The following is an 18,238-nucleotide window of genomic DNA, read 5'->3' on the forward strand; positions in this document are numbered from 1 at the left end:
CACTTCCAGAGGGAGCAAGGTATCCGAGAAATTGATAGAGAATTTGAGATGAAAGGGATGAAAAACAATGTGATTTAGGTATGCATAAGAAAGCAGTCAGACTGACAAGATGTAATGTCTCACCTGTGCTTCCTTCCTTTATGGGGAATCTTGGCCTGTTTCATAGAAAAATAGATTGGTGTGTACAGATTATGACTCTGAGCTTCACTTCAGCAACTGGTGAAGGAGATTGAATGCTGCCGTGACTACATCATCGGCACTGCACCAGAGACCAAACAGCCGTGCACGCCCCTCACACCAGTCCTGCCTAGACACTTCAGGTACTGTGTGCTGTGCTGAGTGAGGGATAGATTGTAATGCTGGCCAGGGTCTAATTGTGTGGCTCTTTTGGTTAACACTGAAAAGGAGATCAGCAAAGATTTATAAATCAGATTTAGATACAGGCCTGTATAATCTCAAAGAAAACAAAGTGGTCCCAAGAGTTGTATGATAGTTTTTTTTGTGTACATCTCAAGCATAAAAGATTATTTAGGTGAGTAAGATACATATTGATGTGGCTTATTGTATCACCCAGGTCACCATCAACGTCATCTGTCGTCCACCATGCACCAGAGAGGTCCTTGTCCACTCAGTCATCCTCCTCCCAGGGTGACTGCTCTCCTGTCATCAACCCAACAGACAGTCCACTGCTCAGGTAAGGAACCAACAGGGATGTGGTGAAAGAGGGATGACTCAAGCTATCATGTTAAGTTTTATGTAAAGTAGCAGATGAAATTCATTTGTATTTACTCTTGCTGGCCAGCCTTGCTATGGATGTATGTGACCAGCTGTGCTGTGTCTAAGCTCTTGGGGTGTAGTAGGGTAGTCCACAAGACTGTCCCTTTCCACCAAGGGCTGATGGGGCTAAGAGTGTAAATGATGTGTGTATGAGTGTGTGGTGCTTTGTCTGAGCCATCCTGTGAAGGATTGCTGCCCTGGTATATAGATAGATAGATAAATTGAAGTGTTTCATAATAAATATTTTAATACATCACCTGAGCAGATGCTACATGAAAGTGAATATCAAAGTTTAAGTGGAATTCTTTGCCAAGAGTGACTTAAGTATGTTCTTTACTGATGATTGCAGGCGGCACTTGAAAAGCAAAAGTCAGCCCACTGTGGAGAAGCTGGTGGATGTGACAGACTCGCCCAGCCAGTACTCAGGTAAGGCTCCTGCCTTGGGTGGCTCCCTATAGCCTTATGAATCTTCATGGCTATTTGATTACAGTACTGATTACTAAAAGAATGAGAGACATACTATAGTGAGCATAATCTTTGTGTTAGCAATAGGCACTAGGCATCAACCCTAAGTAGACCTAGGCATGCAAACATTACAACCACACATTAAGACATATTGATCCTGCATGTGACTGTACCACCACCATCACCACCACCAGGCTTGGCAGGACTGAGATTGACTGTAGGTGGATTGATTATCCACACTGGCCACAGGTACTGGTGGGAGGTAAGCCTGGTGGAGTGTGCTGTGGCCTTCAACATGCACACTGAAATTTTATTGTGGTTCTACTGCCAAGAGCATATTTTCTATTTTGTTAATGCTGCCAATCTGCTTTGCTTTGCAGCCTTGCTTTGCATTCAATTTCAAGAGTTATTAATAACCTTTTTTGTTCAATAATGATTTTGATTTTGATGGTCCTCTGGGAAATTGTTCATTTGTTGCCATCTTGGTAACACTTCATTTTACATCCTCATCTCCTAACCCTGTTATATCACCATTGTTTTGGCTTTAATTTATGCCTCACTACTACTACTACTACTACTACTACTACTACTACTACTACTACTACTACTACTACTACTACTACTACTACTACTACTACTGCTACTACTACTGCTACTACTACTACTACTACTACTACTGCTGCTACTACTACTACTACTACTACTACTACTACTACTACTACTACTACTACTACTACTACTACTACTACTACTACTACTGTGATTCTAAACTGGAGTGTAGGTTACAGAACATGGTCACCAAGCCACCACATGCCACTTTACTTCCAGTGGCATTTGGTGGTGCAGTGTAGAGTTCTATGCTTGTTTGGTGGACTTCAGCAGTTAGCCTAAAGACTTATGAATGTTTTGTTGGATATTAGTTGTTGTCAAATATAATGAACTGTAAAACTAGACCTGTTAAACAAAACTGTGTTGTGTTAATGTTGTTTGGCTGCAGAAGGAATTAAAGGGGCTTTTTTTTTTTTTTTATGTAGGAGGGATACTGGCCAAGGACAACAAAAATCCAATAAAAAAAAAAAAAAACCCTGAGATGCCAGTCCCAGAAAAGGGTCCAAAGTGGTAGTCAAAAATTGAAGGATAAGTGTCTTGAAACTTCTCTTAAAGGAATTAAAGTCATAGGAAGGTGGAAATACAGAAGCAGGCAGAGAGTTCCAGAGTTTACCAGAGAAGGGGATGAATGATTGAGAATACTGGTTAACTTACATTAGAGAGGTGGACAGAATAAGGGTGAGAGAAAGAAGAAAGTCTTGTGAAGTGAGGCTGCGGGAGAAGGGGAGGCATGCAGTTAGCAGGATCAGAAGAGCAGTTAACATGAAAATAGAGGTAGAAGACAGCTAGAGATGCAACATTGTGGCGATGAAATAGAGACTGAAGACAGTCAGTTAGAGGAGAGGAGTTGATAAGACGAAAAGCTTTTGATTCCACACTGTCTAGAAGAGCAGTATGAGTGGAACCCCCTCCCCAGACATGTGAAGCATACTCCATACATGGACAGAGTTAGCAGCTCGGGGGGGTGAGAAAAACTGGCAGAGACGTCTCAGAACGCCTAACTTCATAGAAGCTGTTTGGTATTCATATTGGTAGAGGACATAAATTTGTATCTCAGAATACAAAAACTATGGCCATTTGATATTTATTAAAGACACTAAAAATTTTTCATTCTCCTTTATTGATTATATGAAAATACAAAATTATTCCTTTTCACATGAACTCTGCTGTTTTATAATGATTCACAACAATCAGACATCCTCCCCCAGCTTTTTGTGCATAATAGTTCTCTTCAGATAGAGGTCTGTACTCTCTAGTTATTCAGAGATCTAGGAAGTTATGACAGTTGGTGTGTCAATACTTACCAATCACTTCCATTCCTCACCTGCATACCTGCCCTCAGTAGTCACTTGCATCCTTCACACTCACTATTCAGTTCTTTATCCCTATTTTTCACATGCATGTCTGTCTTCAGTAGTCATGTGTATCCACCCTCTTCTATTCAATTTTTATTTCCCCCCCCCCCAGAGAAGCCCATTCAGAGGGTGCGGAGGAAGATCTTCACAATGGACACCAAACTGGATGAGCGGCTGAGGGACGAGAGGGTGATTGGCCAGGTGTCTAACATTCACCGGGACAAGATCCACTTCAAGCCACGTACCGTCAACTTCTCATGGCAACGAGGCTTCAAGATTGGTGAGTACTCGCGCGCGCGTGTGTGTGTGTGTGTGTGTGTGTGTGTGTGTGTGTGTGTGTGTGTGTGTGTGTGTGTGTGTGTGTGTGTGTGTGTGTGTGTGTGTTTCCATCTTACTGCTTAATTTTCTTGCAGCAGTAATGGAAAGATTGGCACAGAGATGAGTTAGTGTGAGAAATCTAAGCATTTATTTATTGGATTTTGTTGCCCTTGGCCAGTGTCCCTCCTACATAAAAAAAAAAAGAAATACAGACAACTTCCACTTTACACTATACACACACCAGTACATTTCTCCTATTATGTGGCAGCTTGCATAACTCATCAGATTGAAGAATTTGATTTATATGGAATACAAGCTATTTTCTCATGGACAGTATCAGTACAGTATCAGCCATTGGTAGCCTGTCTGTTGAGTACATATGGTTAAGCATTACTGTATCCCACACTGTCCACTCTGACATGGGACGTGGTGCATTGTGATTGATACAGTTGTTCCATACATACACTGTAAATGTGTATGGTAGAGTTTTGACCAACAGCACACTTCATAAAGCTGTACCTCATAATGCCATATAACTTCTGTGTTAATGTCACAAAAAGTAGCAATTATATCCATCTCTGTTGTGCCATCAGAGCTGCACATACACAACTTTACAATCTTTAATATCAGAGTTATGGAGGATAATTCCTTAAATGTTCTAGCAAAGCTTCACTACAGCTACAGCTTAACAAGTAGTACTTAGAGAGGCCCGTCCTGGCAGTTCTTCGTGGAGGGTGTTGCATCACCTTCCTTAGTCGTCTTGATAGTCGAAGGTCACGTAAGGGTCTCGGTTGGGGTCGAAGGTTTTGGGTGTGATGGCTTCTTCCTCCTCTCTGGGCAGGGAGAACCAGGCAATGGGTTACTGAGGCTTGAGAGAGAACCAGGCATTGACACACAGAAACAGCGATTTGGAATGTTTGGGAATGGACAAGGAACAAGACAGTTGGTCATTTTTAGAGCAAGTAACCGGTTATTTAGTTGCATTTTTCACTTGGACACTGAACTGGCCTGTCAGTCTGTTGGTCTCCTAAATATCATTATCTACTACTTCTCTACACATTACAACACTCCCAGCCTACTCATGATGCTGCTCCCAAAAAGAAGCGAGGAAAAGAAATGAGAGAGTTGGATAAACAAACACATTCACAATTTCACATGCAAGCTCAATCACATCTGAGTTTGTCAGACAAATGTTAGGCCTTGTTGTGTTCTGTTTGTATACTTTAAAAAATTTTGTGCAGTGAACAGTGGAGGTTCATTGCAGTGGAATGCTCAGTGCACATTAATAGGCCATATTCAGAAATACTTTGCTGTCTCACCATCACTATTTTCAAAGGCCACAGAGATGATCAGCTGATTTCTCAGAAGTATTTCTCATATTAATATAAAAATCTTGTTAATCTGTTACTACAATCATAAAAACATCCTTAAAAATCTGCATGACTTCAACTGGAGCCTTTTGAATGTAGTGGAGGTATGGGATGGAAATGTTTCAGAATATTGTCCAATGAGTAAATGTGAATGGAACATAACATTACTTGACACAAAACACACAATTTTACCTTGGTGAGTCAGTCTGGCTCTGAATCAAGGTGAAATTCTTGAAGACGGGGTGATCCACTTTTCCTCCGCGACGAATCATCATGCGTGACCGCCAGAGTGAGTACTGGGGCCCCCGGAAGTCATACCAGTAGAGACCAGTGTACTGGTGCTCTGGCGGGATTGGGCCGTGCAGGTACCGCCCATTCAGGTTGCTGTTTGTCGTTGTATAGTAAGAAAGTGATTTACTGGTGTGTATTTGTCATCATAGTCATGTCCTCTGGTTCTTACTTCCAGTGCTTGCCTGATCTTGAAGTCAAGTCAGGTGGGTCTTATTCCATATAGTAAGAGAACACTTACAGATATACATTTTTCAATATTCAGTAATATTTCCCTTATCATAGTCCCTTATATCATGTGATTGCCATCATAGACTGACATTGTGTGAGTATTAGTGAGTATAGTGAGTATAGTAAGAGGGATTTATAGGTATACATTTATCAACACTAGGTAATACTTCTCTCATCCCAAGCCAAGGTATACATTTATCAACACTAGGTAATACTTCTCTCATCCCAGCCAAGGTCATATGGATCTTACTTCATCCTGTGTTTGCTTCATCATATTGTCAAGTTATATGGATTTTACTTTCCACACTAAGAGAATGCCTTATTGATGTACATTTTTAAACACAAAGTTATGCTTTTTTATTGGACTACTGAATGCTCTGATGGATCATTTTTAATCTATTTGTATTTGGCATTAAATGTGAAAGGGAACCCTCTATCAACTGAGAGGTCAGAGTACTTAAGTGAAAGATGGGAGAGTGGATTAGTCGCAGTGTTTTTCCCACGATCATGTTATAAACAGAAATCCAAGGATGGTATATCTTACTCAATCCTAAAGACTAAAATATCAGTTTTTACTAAGTCTATCACTATCTTCTGAGGGAAGTTAGATACTGTGAGTGAGTGAGAAGGAAGCAGGTGTGAGGTAAAGGCTGAGTGTTGACTGCCTCACCTGGTCTCACACGCTCGGTACCACCAGGCCCCCATGTGGTCCCTGGCACAGCTCCTCTCAGGCCATGCATCGTTGTCCATGTCTATTGTGCTGAAGCGCCGCCCAACGTGGTAGCGAAGTGAGTCACCTGTGTGGTTCAGGGGTAGTCAGTGATGGTGTTCCAGGTTCTTATTTATAAAAAGACACTAAAATGCTTTGATATTGAAGTTTCTTGCATTGCTAATGAACAGGTAAGCTTTAAAGCAACATTATCTCCATAAATGAGCTAATATTATTGATTTATTTTTTATTTATTTATTTATTTATTTATTTATTTATTTATTTATTTTTTGTTCAGTAACCAATCATGACTGTGTTAGAAACCTGACCTGCGTCCCCGCTATATTTGCCGAGCATCTTGAGTGAGTAGCCCTCCTGCTCAGACCCAATGGCAAAGGCTGAGTAGAGGGCATGTCCCACCTGCTGGTCGTAGTCTGCCATGTCCACTCGCAGCATTGACACCTGCACCAAAGATGATGATTAGTAACAGAAGTAATGATAGTAGCAGTAGTAGTAGTGGTAGAAGTAATCTACTTTTGGCCTTTTCCTTTCAGGGGTGCACTCTGCATAGTAGTAATAATAATGATAATATAGTTTTCAAGCTATAGATAGTATCCACTGGACAAAAAAAAGAAAAAAAGAGAAAAGCATAATGATAGTTAAATATAGATAGTATCCAGCAAAGAAAAGAGAGAAAAAAAAATAATAGTGATTTACTTTGGAAGCTTTATGATTAGCAACTATTCCAGCCAAGAAAAGCTTGGATTTAAACATATACATTTAGGCTGACTGCAGGCATACTCTGTAACTGGATACATAAACACTCCCTTATAGATATCAATCCCACATGGCACATGGACTCTTGTTTCACACTGATCAGTCAGTAGAAGAGAATTGTGTATTCCTCAGGACATGCACTAAATTTTAGAATGCCCTGCCTGCTCCTGTACTCACTACTGCCTTTGACTTGAACTGTCTTGAGATGAAGGTTTCAAGACACATCCTCAAATAAAAAAAACCCTTCTGACAACGCTCTTTAAGGATTGGCATCTTCATTGGGCCTCTTTATAGCTATTTTCTTGTGGTAATCCAGGGTCCCCTCTTACATATAAAAAGAGAGAGAAAAAAAAAAAGGCTGACCTGCAGGTTGGTGAGGAGGTGGATCTTCTCATTCCCCAGCCAGTACTCCCCAGCAATGTTGCCAAAGCCGTGTTTGTAGTCAGCCCATTCCCTTAGGAAGTCCACTGAGCCGTCCTCCCGCCGCTGGATCACCTGCAGGAACACAGGGAATTGCATTGCTTGTTTTGTGCTGCCGAGGAAGAGTTTGTTGATTGGTAACCTCTCCTGTTTTGTGTTGCTAGATTGGTGAAGTCGAAATAGGCTTCTGTTGGTGGATTGATAGAATTTTGTGGTGTTAAGAAAAGGATTGGTTGCTTGGTGAAGTTGAAGTAGATAGAGTTTTGTGTCACTGGATTGGTGAAGTTGAGATAGGGTTTTGTGGTGTCAAAAAAGGGATTAGTTGATTGGTGAAGTTGAGATAGAGATTTGTGTCGTCAAGTCAGACTTTGGTGGATTGATAAGCTGGAAATGTCGTCATCATGAAAGGATTGTTGGATTGATAAACTTGAAATTGTGTGTCACCAAAAACACATGCTGTAAACAGACTGAAGGACTTGTAGTTTTGTGGCATCAAGAGAGGGATAGCTTTTTATACTTGTTCAGCAGCCAAATCATGGTGGGAGGAGCATCTCCACCACACTGCAGAAGAAGAGAGTAGCTGTTGTAGTGACAAGGAGGAGGAGGGTGGTGATAGCTACTCACTGTCCAGCCACCGCCATCAGTCTCCATGTCACAATACACAAAGAAGGGAGTTGGGGAGTTGCGGGGCTGGATGCTGTACACTCCAGACTGTTTCCTTCCTTTTCTCAGGAGCTGCCAGCAATCCTCTGGCTCTCCTGCAGTGAAATAGGGCTATTGTACTTCACTTATATTAGAAATAACTTTTCTGTTTATCTTTATCTAACATGCAATCATAATAATTCAGCAGAATATACAAAGGCAAAACAGACAACAACAACCTTAGGGCCTAATGAGGATACCTGGGTGACTATATGACCTTTATAGGTTCTATGAGTTAGAGGCAACAGTAAAAGGAGTAACTTCATACAGCTTGGGGAAACATTGATAGAATGTGATAGGAATAACAGCTCTTACATTCCCTTCTTACATGCTCTGATGCAGTCACTATTCTCACACCTCTTTCTCTCTCTTATTCCAGCAGTGTGTTTTTCCCATTTCACTGGATGCGTCTTTCATTCTGTTACCTTTACCTTTCATCATAACAGTCTCTATCATTCTTTTGTGTGGATGAACTACCTTAGTGCTGTATTTGATTGTCCCAAACACCACATGCCATTCCTTCAGTTTTGCTCAACACACCAAATCTGTCATGCACTGACATTACTTTCATCATGCATTCCTCTCACACCTCAGCTTTTGTTGAAGTGACTTATTCCAGCTGCTTGGGTCTGTGGAGCAAGAGTACTAGTAATTATCTTATAGGTTCAACTAATTTCACAATTTTCTCATAAGTATTGTGAAGCTGTGCTGTAGTAGTGTGTTGTGTGACCTGAGTAATGTGTACAGCCTGATGCAGTGCCTCAGTAACAAGTCAGCTCTTTAGACAGGTAGTTCATGGCTGTACACCTACACTGTTCTGATACATCCTTGTTAGCTGTTATTGTATATATGAATTGTTTGATAAATAGTTTTAAGGATTTGAAATAGTGAAGTGAGAGAGTATGTATAAAAATAGTTTAGTTGTCCAGCCATGGACCAGTTGTTTGAGGGGTTGAGTTGTTATTGTTGCAATGCATTGGGTTGTACATTACCCAAGTCACACAGCACATTACTGAAGCACACCTTCACAATACTTGTGAACATATTGTGGAGTTAGTTGAACATAAAATATAATTGTTGGTATTTGAAATTGATTCATTGCTTTAAAACTACTTCATTGCTTCACTCTTTGTTTCACATAGAGGTTCACTTCACTGTTCATAAGCAAGTGGTTGCCATTTTGTGTGTGGTGTTGGTGTGGTCGTGAAAGTCTGGTGATGACTTTGGAATCTGATGGTGAAGGGTGAAATCTGGAGTGGATATATTGGATATCCCTGTCATTGTTGTGATGGCTGCTGCTTGAAATGACCAGCAGAGATATAAGCAGCTAGTAAGTGCCCTGATGGCCTCTGTACATCAGAGCAGTAGAGGACACCTCGTGTTCTCCATATGAGGTGCTTTGTGTCAGGAATGAATTAACATTATGACTTGAAATGTTGACCCTTGTATAAAATGTAGAGGAACTGCCAAGTGGAGGCCTGATTGCTTCTTGCAGCTGCCCTTATTTGCTTATGTTAAGATGATCTGGTGTGGACTTCAGAATGAATGGTGTGAGTAGATGTCTTCTCAACATGTCATTATCATGCTGTTATTTACACTCTTTTTTTCTACTGTTATTTTCTTCATGAGGTGCTTCCTATCACATTAAATTGGAGGTAATTATCTAAATTCCAAATCTAACATAACTTAATCTTATGTGTGGTAAGTTGTGTTTAGTGAGGTAATGTGTGAAGCGTAGGTAATCATCCCTGACCTAGCATAGCCTGGAAAATCTTTTATGATAGGACGGCACACAATTAAAAAGTAACTGATGCTTTAGACAAGTGTGCAACACTACTAAAAATTGTTTTGTAGTTAAAATAAGATTAGCACTTTGTTTATTACTCCATTAATTCTAAAGATGAAAATGTGCCTGGAAAAGAAATCTATACTGTCATGTCTGATTCTAACAAAGTAATGTGAATATCCTGAAGCTGACCGCTCTTCGAAATTGCTATGCATTTTGAGTATGGTATGTATCCTATCCATTGCCAATAAATTAGGCAGATTGGTCAGGAGCAGCTATTCTGCACATTAATCCTCCTAAGTCCCTGTGTGGGTGTTCATTTCGGTGGACACTGGTGCCTTTATATACCTTTGCGTGAGGCTCGCCTGTTGGCGGAGGCCGGGTGCTGTACCATTACTCTGGCCAGCAGAGACATGGCTGAGTCTTGGCTCTTCAGCTCACTCAGGTTTTCCAGCAGATATTGCTTGGTCACCATCTTCTCACTTAAATTTGTCAGGTTACTGCAGGGGAAGAGACATTGATGAAAACTATGATGCTTTCTGTAAAAGAAAATCTGTATTATTTTTCAGTTTTTATGGTCATTGCTGCTGAAGTTTGTATGCTTATTCACCTTGCAATCTTGTTGAGGGATGTCAAGTTGTTACTCAATTGATCAATGTTCTCCATGATGTCATTTGTTACCGTCCTCAAACTCTGGAGTGTTCCCATCATGGCCTGCATCTTGAGGCCGTTCACCTCACTGCCTCTGTTGTCTGTGTCAAGTAATTACTGGTAGTTGAGAGCTGACACTGTATGTCTGTTTTTGTTTAGCATGGAGATGTCTGCTGAGTTACTGATGGCAGTTTGTTGCATTTCTTAATTGAGCAAAGTGGAAAAGGAGAGAGAAATGGAGAACTAGCCTTGTTGTATGGGAATCTCTCTGAGAGTAGTCTTGATGTCCACATACTGCTGGCCCAGGTTCATGATGCTGCTCTTGATTCCCTCCAGCTGGGTGTTCACCTGGTCCAGCTCCGCATCGGTGCGCTCCATGCGGTGACGCACGGCGCTGCTCAGGTCGTTGTTGAAACTCTTGCGCTCCTCAGCCTGAAGCTCCAGTTTTGTCAGTCTTGGTGTGTTGTCATTATTTTTGGTGTTTAGGGAAGAAAATGTTACCAGTAAGTATTTGGAATCTGCAAAACTATGTGTCAAAACTCTAAATGTTACTCACTGGGAAGACTTAGCATTGGAGGATCTTCTAGAGCAAAGAACGTGAAGATCAAGCCCACTGAAGTCTCATAAAAAAACATAAAAGCACATTTGTGTCTGGCATTGTGCAATTACCTTCATATTAAAATGTGTTCATTATTCACTGACATTGTCTTGAAGTCTCAGAATTCACATCCTCAAGGGATGTAAGGAAGCACACCATGCCATGCCATGCCATGCCATGCCATGTCATGCCCCTCACCTGTAGTTGATGGTGCCAGTCCTTTCTGTCTGTTGCCGCTGCAGCACCTCAATGCTGGATAGTCTCTCACTGAGGCGCTGTAGCATCAGGATGATGGCGTTGGTGTGCTGCTGGGAAGTGTCCACCTCCAAGGGGGTTGTGCTGGTGGTGCTTGTGTCTTCACTTGTGCTGCTGTCACTGTCGCTAGTGAAGCTGCTGTTATTGCTGCTGCTGCTGCTGCTGCTGCTGCTACCACCACCACCACCACCACCACTCCCTTGCTGTTGAAATCTTCTTCCTCTACCACTTTGTCTTTCACCACCACCACCACCACCACCACCACCACCACCACCTCCACCTTGTCTGAGCCCCCTGCCACTCTGCTGTCTCCTTCCATGCCGACGACTTCCATGCCTGCTGCTGCTGCCATCACCACCTCCACCTCTTCTGCTGGTGGCTGAACCAGTGGGAAGATTGTCATGGTCTTCATGACCTGGAGTGGCTTTGCTTTGGTCCCATTGTTGTTGTTCACCTGGAAGCTGAGAGTGCAGTCAGGAGGCACCAGTGGTGAGGTCTGTGTGTGGCGAGTGAGGCAGCACAGCACTGGGAGGCACTTACCTGGTCAGGCCGGTAGGTGAGGATGCGAACTGTGCGTGTTGTGCTGGTGTCCAAGCCGGGCTCACTCTCTGCCACACCAAGGCTCTCACCCTGTCTCATGGTACATATTTATTTGTAGCCATTGTAATTATTTTAACCTTTATGAAGTAGTGGCACACAAACCGTGAAGTGAAAAACATTTATAGAACTTAAATGGAGTTTGCAACTTTGCAGAATGAAAGTATGCAAAAATTCACTAGTCCCCATGATAGGCATTTGGTCACTCATTGCACAGCCAGGTTGGAATACTTCCATCATATTCCCAGTACATTGTAAAAGATCACTAAAAGGATGAGGTGATGGGAATGACAGCTTGCTCCTTTATATATTTGTTCCTGCAATGAGGTGAGGCTTTTTGTCTTAGCCTGGTGTATAAATATAGACAAGAATTAATCATCAGTTTTGGAATCCTCCTTGTGAAACAATTACACCATATTCATTGTGTGTGTGTGTGTGTGTGTGTGTGTGTGTGTGTGTGTGTGTGTGTGTGTGTGTGTGTGTGTGTGTGTGTGTGTGTGTGTGTTATATTAATGTGATGCTCACCTGTTGAGGCTGGACCATGAAGTGGCTGTGTTCCCTCTCCTGACCACTCACCACGGCCACCACCAGCCACACCACCCACACAGCAGCTGCTACCCACATGTTTGGCTGTGTGGTGAACATAACACATTATCTTGTGCTTTATTTGATTTGCTGTATTAAAATTAAGTGACTGCTCCCTTTACAACATTAACTAGGCTAGTTTTTCACTTGAGCTAATTCTTATGCATTTCTTTTGATCTGTTGTTTTATTGCATTATATGCTTGTATTAAGGAAGCAATAGGTGTAGAGGAAGAAAGGTTGCTAGACATATTGGTTGTATGGAGAGTGTGGCTGTTGCTACTTGCCTCTCAGTGACACACACCCACTGCAGCCTCCACTCCACCACTCTCCCTCCAACACTCAAGGTCTCCAGGCTACAAAGTGTGGGAGGTGACAAAGAGGGGAGTGCCCACCGCAAGGAGGGGCAGGGGGTGTCTGGGGAAGTAATCAGCCCACCACTTTGCCAGCCAGTCAGCCTGCCTCTCATGCCCACACACCACCCAGTCTGGCCCACCCACACACCACCCACCCCTGGCACACCCACACACCACCCACCCACCCACTCTTTTTATATATATATATATATATATATATATATATATATATATATATATATATATATATATATATATATATATATATATATATATATATATATATATATATATATATATATATATATATACACCACCCAGCCCTGGCACACCCACACACCACCCACTCACCCACACTCTTTACACACACACACACACACACACACACACACACACACACACACACACACACACATATATATATATATATATATATATATATATATATATATATATATATATATATATATATATATATATAAAGAATATAAGTAAACAAACAAATAAAAAGTATATTCATGTTTGTATATAAAGTTACACATTATTTAGCATATTCACAAAGTTTTAATAGAAGCTTAAAAATATATTGGGAATTGTTGAGCAAATATTAAAAATAATAGAATATAAACAGAAAATATTAGACTACTATGATATTGTGTGATATGAGCCAAAGAGGAGTGTGTGTGTGTGTGTGTGTGTGTGTGTGTGTGTGTGTGTGTGTGTGTGTGTGTGTAAACCACTTGTGAACAGAGGCTCCCAACATTTTCCTTGAGAGCACTGGTTCAATTACTGACAAGTCCTGTGCACAAACTTTTAAGTCTTGTCTCCCCCTAATGTTCCTGGTTTCTCTTGGGCTCCAGTCACTCAGCCTTATATTCCATCTGTTACATACTCTTTAAATTAAATGATTGTTTCCATCTGCATTTGTTTTCTTGTGTATTTCTTGTGTTTAATTCTATTACACACTTTATAGAGGGATTATTTTTCCCCTTCAAGGCACATCACCCTCAGAAACCACCTGCCACCTGTTTGTTCCCTTCAACCACCCATTGCTGTTTATTCCCTTCAAGGCATACATACCCTCACAAACCACCTATCAGTTTTTTTTTTCCCTTCAAGGCATGCACACTTTCACAAATCACCTATCACTTTTTTTCCTTCCAAGACATACCCTCACAAACCACAAATCACTGTTTTTCTCCTTCTAGACACACCACTTCAAATCCTGTAACTTGTTTTTTTTCCCTTCAAGGCATACACATCCTCACAAACCACCTGTCACTGCTTTTCCCCTTTGTTTTTCCCCTTCAAGGCACATCATCTTAAACCATTAGCAGTCTTCCCCTTCAGGGCATACATACTCTCACCAGTCACTCCCCTGTCACCTGTTGGCTGTTGCAGGTGCCGGTCGCTTTGGCAAGGTGTACACGGCAGTTAACAACAACACTGGTGAGCTGATGGCCATGAAAGTGCTACCGCTGCAACCCAATGACCACCGCTCCATCCGCCGCGTGGCAGATGAGTTCCACATCTTCGAGGGGATCAGCCACCCACACCTCGTCAAGTGTTATGGTGTGGAGATACACAATGTGAGTGTGTCTTGTGTTGGTCATGATGGAGGAAAGAACAGGAAGATGAGGAGAGTCAGGGGAGGCAGATGAGGTGTTAGAGGTACTGATAGATAAAAGAAGCATGTTTTGTATTGGTCATGATTGAGAGAAGAACAGGGAAAGATGGAGGCTTTTATTATTTAACTGTCCCCTTGAAGAAAGATGAGGTGTTGGATATACTGATAGGTAGGAATGTGTTTTATGTTGGCTTTGATAGAGGGAGTGTTAGAGCAGGGAAAGATGGAGAGTTTTCTGGTGTGGGTGCCCCCTTGAGTAAAGATTGGAGGTAGATGAGGCATTGGAAACACTGACAGGTAGGAATGTGTCTTGTGTTGGCTTTGTTGGTTTTGATAGAGGGAGAGTTTTCTGTTGCGGGTGTCCTCTTGAGTAAAGACTGGAGGTAGATGGGACATTGGAAACATGGATAGATAGGTGTGTGTTATCAAGGGAAGCCTCCTCTTGGGTGTGTGGCATCTGTACCAGTGATAAATGTGAGTGGCACAAAGAGAATTATCCTTTTGGGATGTATTACTACCATGTTTTTTTAAAGTCTTAACTAGTGTCCTTACACATCAGAGCTTGAAGACAGTAACAAGTAAGGACTTAACATAAATGGACAGCTATAATAGTTATCCTTGTGGAAATACTTTTAACTATAATTTTTTTTATCTATCTATCTATATACCAGGCAGGCAATCCCACAAAGGTGTCCCATACAAAGCACCACACACTCATGTATATATCATCCACACCCTTAGCCATTGATTAAGTTAAATATCTCACATGCAGCACATATGTAAAGGTCCATCAGTGTGGTCTGTTTTCAGGACTGCTTGATATAATTCACTTTCTGAAATGTTTCTTAAGGAGATTATTTGAGTTTGCAGGCTAAAAGTTAGCAGAGAGAGAGAGAGAGAGAGAGAGAGAGAGAGAGAGAGAGAGAGAGAGAGAGAGAGAGAGAGAGAGAGAGAGAGAGAGAGAGAGAGAGAGAGAGAGAGCAGTTCTGTCATGGTTCACATCTGTTATGCCACACGTGTGCAGGATGAGATGCTGATGTTCATGGAGTACTGTGATGAGGGGACCCTGGAGAGCCTGGCCACCAGCACGGAAACAGGGCTGCCAGAGGAGCTGGTGAGAAAGTACACCCGGCAGCTGCTGGAGGCCGTGCACGCTCTGCATGAGCGCGGCATTGTGCACCGCGACATCAAAGGTGAGGGGGTGAGGGTCGTGTGTGCTGCTGCTGGTTGTGTGTGTTTGGCTTTCACTTTTTCCTTTGTGTCCTTGATGATGATGATGATCTATGCTTTTTTCTTTTTTCATCTTATATATTTTCTTTATTCTTTTCTTCTCGTTTTTGTGCTTCTTCTGGTCCTTCTTTTCTTCTTTTCTTATTTTCTTCTTTTTGTTTTCTTCTTTTCTTTTTCTTTTTTACCTTTTTATCTTTATTTTTACTTTTCTTTTCTTTTTGAGTTTTCTTTTTCTTTTTTCTGTTTCTTTGATTCTTTTCAGTGGTACTTAGTTGAATGTGTAAATATTTGTGTCTTTTGCCAGTCGTTGAATATTCTTTATTCTTATTTTTCAGTCTTATTAGTTAATTCACTCACTTTTATACAGTGTGCATATGAATGACTGATTCTGTATATCAAGTATATGTATATTTAACTTATTAAGTGATTCCATATTAAGTATACATATGCTTAACATACATAACAGTATCAATCCCTCAAACTTTTGGTTGTATTGCATAGTGGTACTGAAGTGTTTGAATTCCAGTATTGAAACATGTACTTACACCTCGTGCATGCTTGTTACTCTTTGCATTGATAATGTTTTCATTCCTCTGGTGCAGGAGCCAACATCTTCCTGACAGAAGAGGGGAACATGCTCAAGCTGGGAGACTTTGGGTGTGCAGTGCGGCTGCGGGGCCACCATACAGAGGTGGGGGAGCTGGCTGGCATTGTGGGGACCCACGGTGAGTATGTTCAGGTGGAGGAAGATTCACAGGTGGAAGAGAGGCTGGAAGTGATTGTGAAAATTAATGATTAAGGTATAGGAAGAAAACAGATAAATTATATTTATCAGTATGGGAAGAGGGCAGCTATGTGAAAACATAATTAAATACACCAAAGTTATTATTTATTTACAGGTAAGAGATTTTCACTTATAAATGCAGATTTCAAAACTGAGACTGCTTTCAGGAAAGAAGATAAATATAAAATATCTACGAAAAGAATGGAGTTTCTCACAAACTTCACTGAACATGATTCTACAGAGGTCATAGCGTTGGTCTGAACTGTGGAGCCATCGTGTGTGAAGCTGCCAGACAACCACAGCTGTCATTCTCATTCCAGATGCATAAGTGACGGTTCCTTCTTTGTGTTGCAGCATACATGGCTCCTGAGATATTCCAGTCCAGTGAGGGCCATGGGAGGGCAGCCGACGTGTGGTCTGTGGGCTGCGTGGTGATAGAGATGGCCACTGGCAAGGTGAGGCTCACTGCACTGGTGTGGGGTTACCAAGCTGTGTGTTAGTTGTTTTGGATTTACTTTTGTTTAGCTTGTTGCAAGATATGAGCTTAAGTTCTTCCTGACAGGACATTAAGGGCCAACAAAACTTGTACAAATAGCAACAGCCTTAATATCACTGTCAGATGACTCACGTGTTGCCTGTCAAAGTTCAAAAGTGAGATTCAAAAGTGTGCACGGCTGTAACTGCTTCTTACTATGACAAGGCATGTGGCTGTACATGTCTCTGTGGGAAAGTTTCCTTGTATCCTTTACATACTTAAACTAACCACCAATTGGATGTTCTGGTCTTTATCATCTTCCAAAATCTTCATCTACAGGAAAATATGAAATATTGGGCCTTACAACTCCAAGTAACTGCCATATGTATTAGTGTATACTGGAAGTGAAAATAATAACTGTGAATCAGTCTTTTGGTTCTGTGTGTCAGACTTGCTGCCTTTTGTCAGTAGGGGCAGGACAGTGATAGGATGGCCTTCAATGACTGGCAAGGAAAGCATCACACTGTACTTTTCCATTTCTCACATACCTCTGTGTTGATTTTTGTATCACAGCTGATGATTGGGTAGAGGTAAATTTGCCATTGTTCTGTTTATCATCCTTTCACATTCTATATATTTAATTTTATATTTCTTATCTCTCCTTATTCTCTTTTTCCTTGTGTTCATTTCTCTTTTGGTAACGAACTACAGCTACCCCTCACACTGACAGTCCCATCTCCATCATTTGGTTTATTGTCATTTTACATTCTATACATTTAATTTTCTTGTATTTCTTACTTCTTCTTGTCCATATTTTTCTAGTGTCTTCTTGTATGCATTACTGCTACTGACAAGGCATAACTGCCCCTCTCACTGACTTGTCCTGTCTCCATCATTTGATTCCTCATCCTTTTACATTTTAAACATTTCATTTGCTTATATTTCTTACTTCTTCTTGGACATATTTTTCCAGTGTTTTCTTGTATGCATTTCTCTTTTGGGGATGAGGCATAATGTCCTCCTGCTGACCACTGTCCTCCCCTGCAGCGGCCGTGGCCTGAGTACGACAGCAGTGTGCAGATCATGTTCCGGGTGGGTATGGGCCAGTCCCCCACCATCCCCAAGCACCTGTCTGAGGAGGGGCATGAGTTCCTGGCCAGCTGCTTCATCCATGACCCCAAGAAGCGTGCCACCACTGCACAGCTGCTGGACCACACTTTTGTCAAGGTGATGGAAGAAATAGGCACATATTCTCATCTTTATTTTCTCTGGCTA

At 41.5% G+C, this 18,238-nt stretch overlaps 2 protein-coding genes across 8 annotated transcripts in view; one reads left to right on the forward strand and one right to left on the reverse strand.

Moving 5' to 3' along the window:
• The window catches only part of LOC135102662 (mitogen-activated protein kinase kinase kinase 4-like), a 37,820-nt gene that overhangs the window by 14,447 nt on the left and 5,135 nt on the right, over nucleotides 1-18,238 (forward strand). For 5 of the 7 annotated variants that reach the window (XM_064008033.1, XM_064008034.1, XM_064008035.1 and 2 more), the window contains 9 exons: nucleotides 214-320; nucleotides 575-694; nucleotides 1,127-1,203; nucleotides 3,319-3,486; nucleotides 14,249-14,436; nucleotides 15,499-15,667; nucleotides 16,307-16,429; nucleotides 16,843-16,943; nucleotides 18,011-18,190. In XM_064008033.1, coding sequence (XP_063864103.1) covers nucleotides 214-320; nucleotides 575-694; nucleotides 1,127-1,203; nucleotides 3,319-3,486; nucleotides 14,249-14,436; nucleotides 15,499-15,667; nucleotides 16,307-16,429; nucleotides 16,843-16,943; nucleotides 18,011-18,190 — 1,233 coding nt within the window. Of the gene's footprint in view, nucleotides 1-213; nucleotides 321-574; nucleotides 695-1,126; nucleotides 1,204-1,436; nucleotides 1,505-3,318; nucleotides 3,572-14,248; nucleotides 14,437-15,498; nucleotides 15,668-16,306; nucleotides 16,430-16,842; nucleotides 16,944-18,010; nucleotides 18,191-18,238 lie in introns of those variants that run through there. The other 2 variants (XR_010269721.1, XM_064008038.1) reach the window with 2 other exon arrangements.
• On the reverse strand, nucleotides 2,955-12,577 carry LOC135102664 (angiopoietin-4-like). Its single transcript, XM_064008044.1, has 12 exons — nucleotides 12,434-12,577; nucleotides 11,852-11,941; nucleotides 11,255-11,772; nucleotides 10,707-10,912; nucleotides 10,418-10,559; nucleotides 10,156-10,307; nucleotides 7,944-8,077; nucleotides 7,263-7,394; nucleotides 6,452-6,584; nucleotides 6,084-6,210; nucleotides 5,087-5,278; nucleotides 2,955-4,357 (listed from the first exon to the last, which is right to left on the reverse strand). The coding sequence occupies exons 1-12, from the start codon at nucleotides 12,551-12,553 to the stop codon at nucleotides 4,276-4,278; spliced, it is 2,028 nt and encodes a 675-aa protein (XP_063864114.1). The 5' UTR covers nucleotides 12,554-12,577; the 3' UTR covers nucleotides 2,955-4,275.

The sequence above is a fragment of the Scylla paramamosain genome, chromosome 8 (genome assembly GCF_035594125.1).
Source record: "Scylla paramamosain isolate STU-SP2022 chromosome 8, ASM3559412v1, whole genome shotgun sequence".
NCBI classification, from domain to species: Eukaryota; Metazoa; Arthropoda; class Malacostraca; order Decapoda; family Portunidae; genus Scylla; species Scylla paramamosain.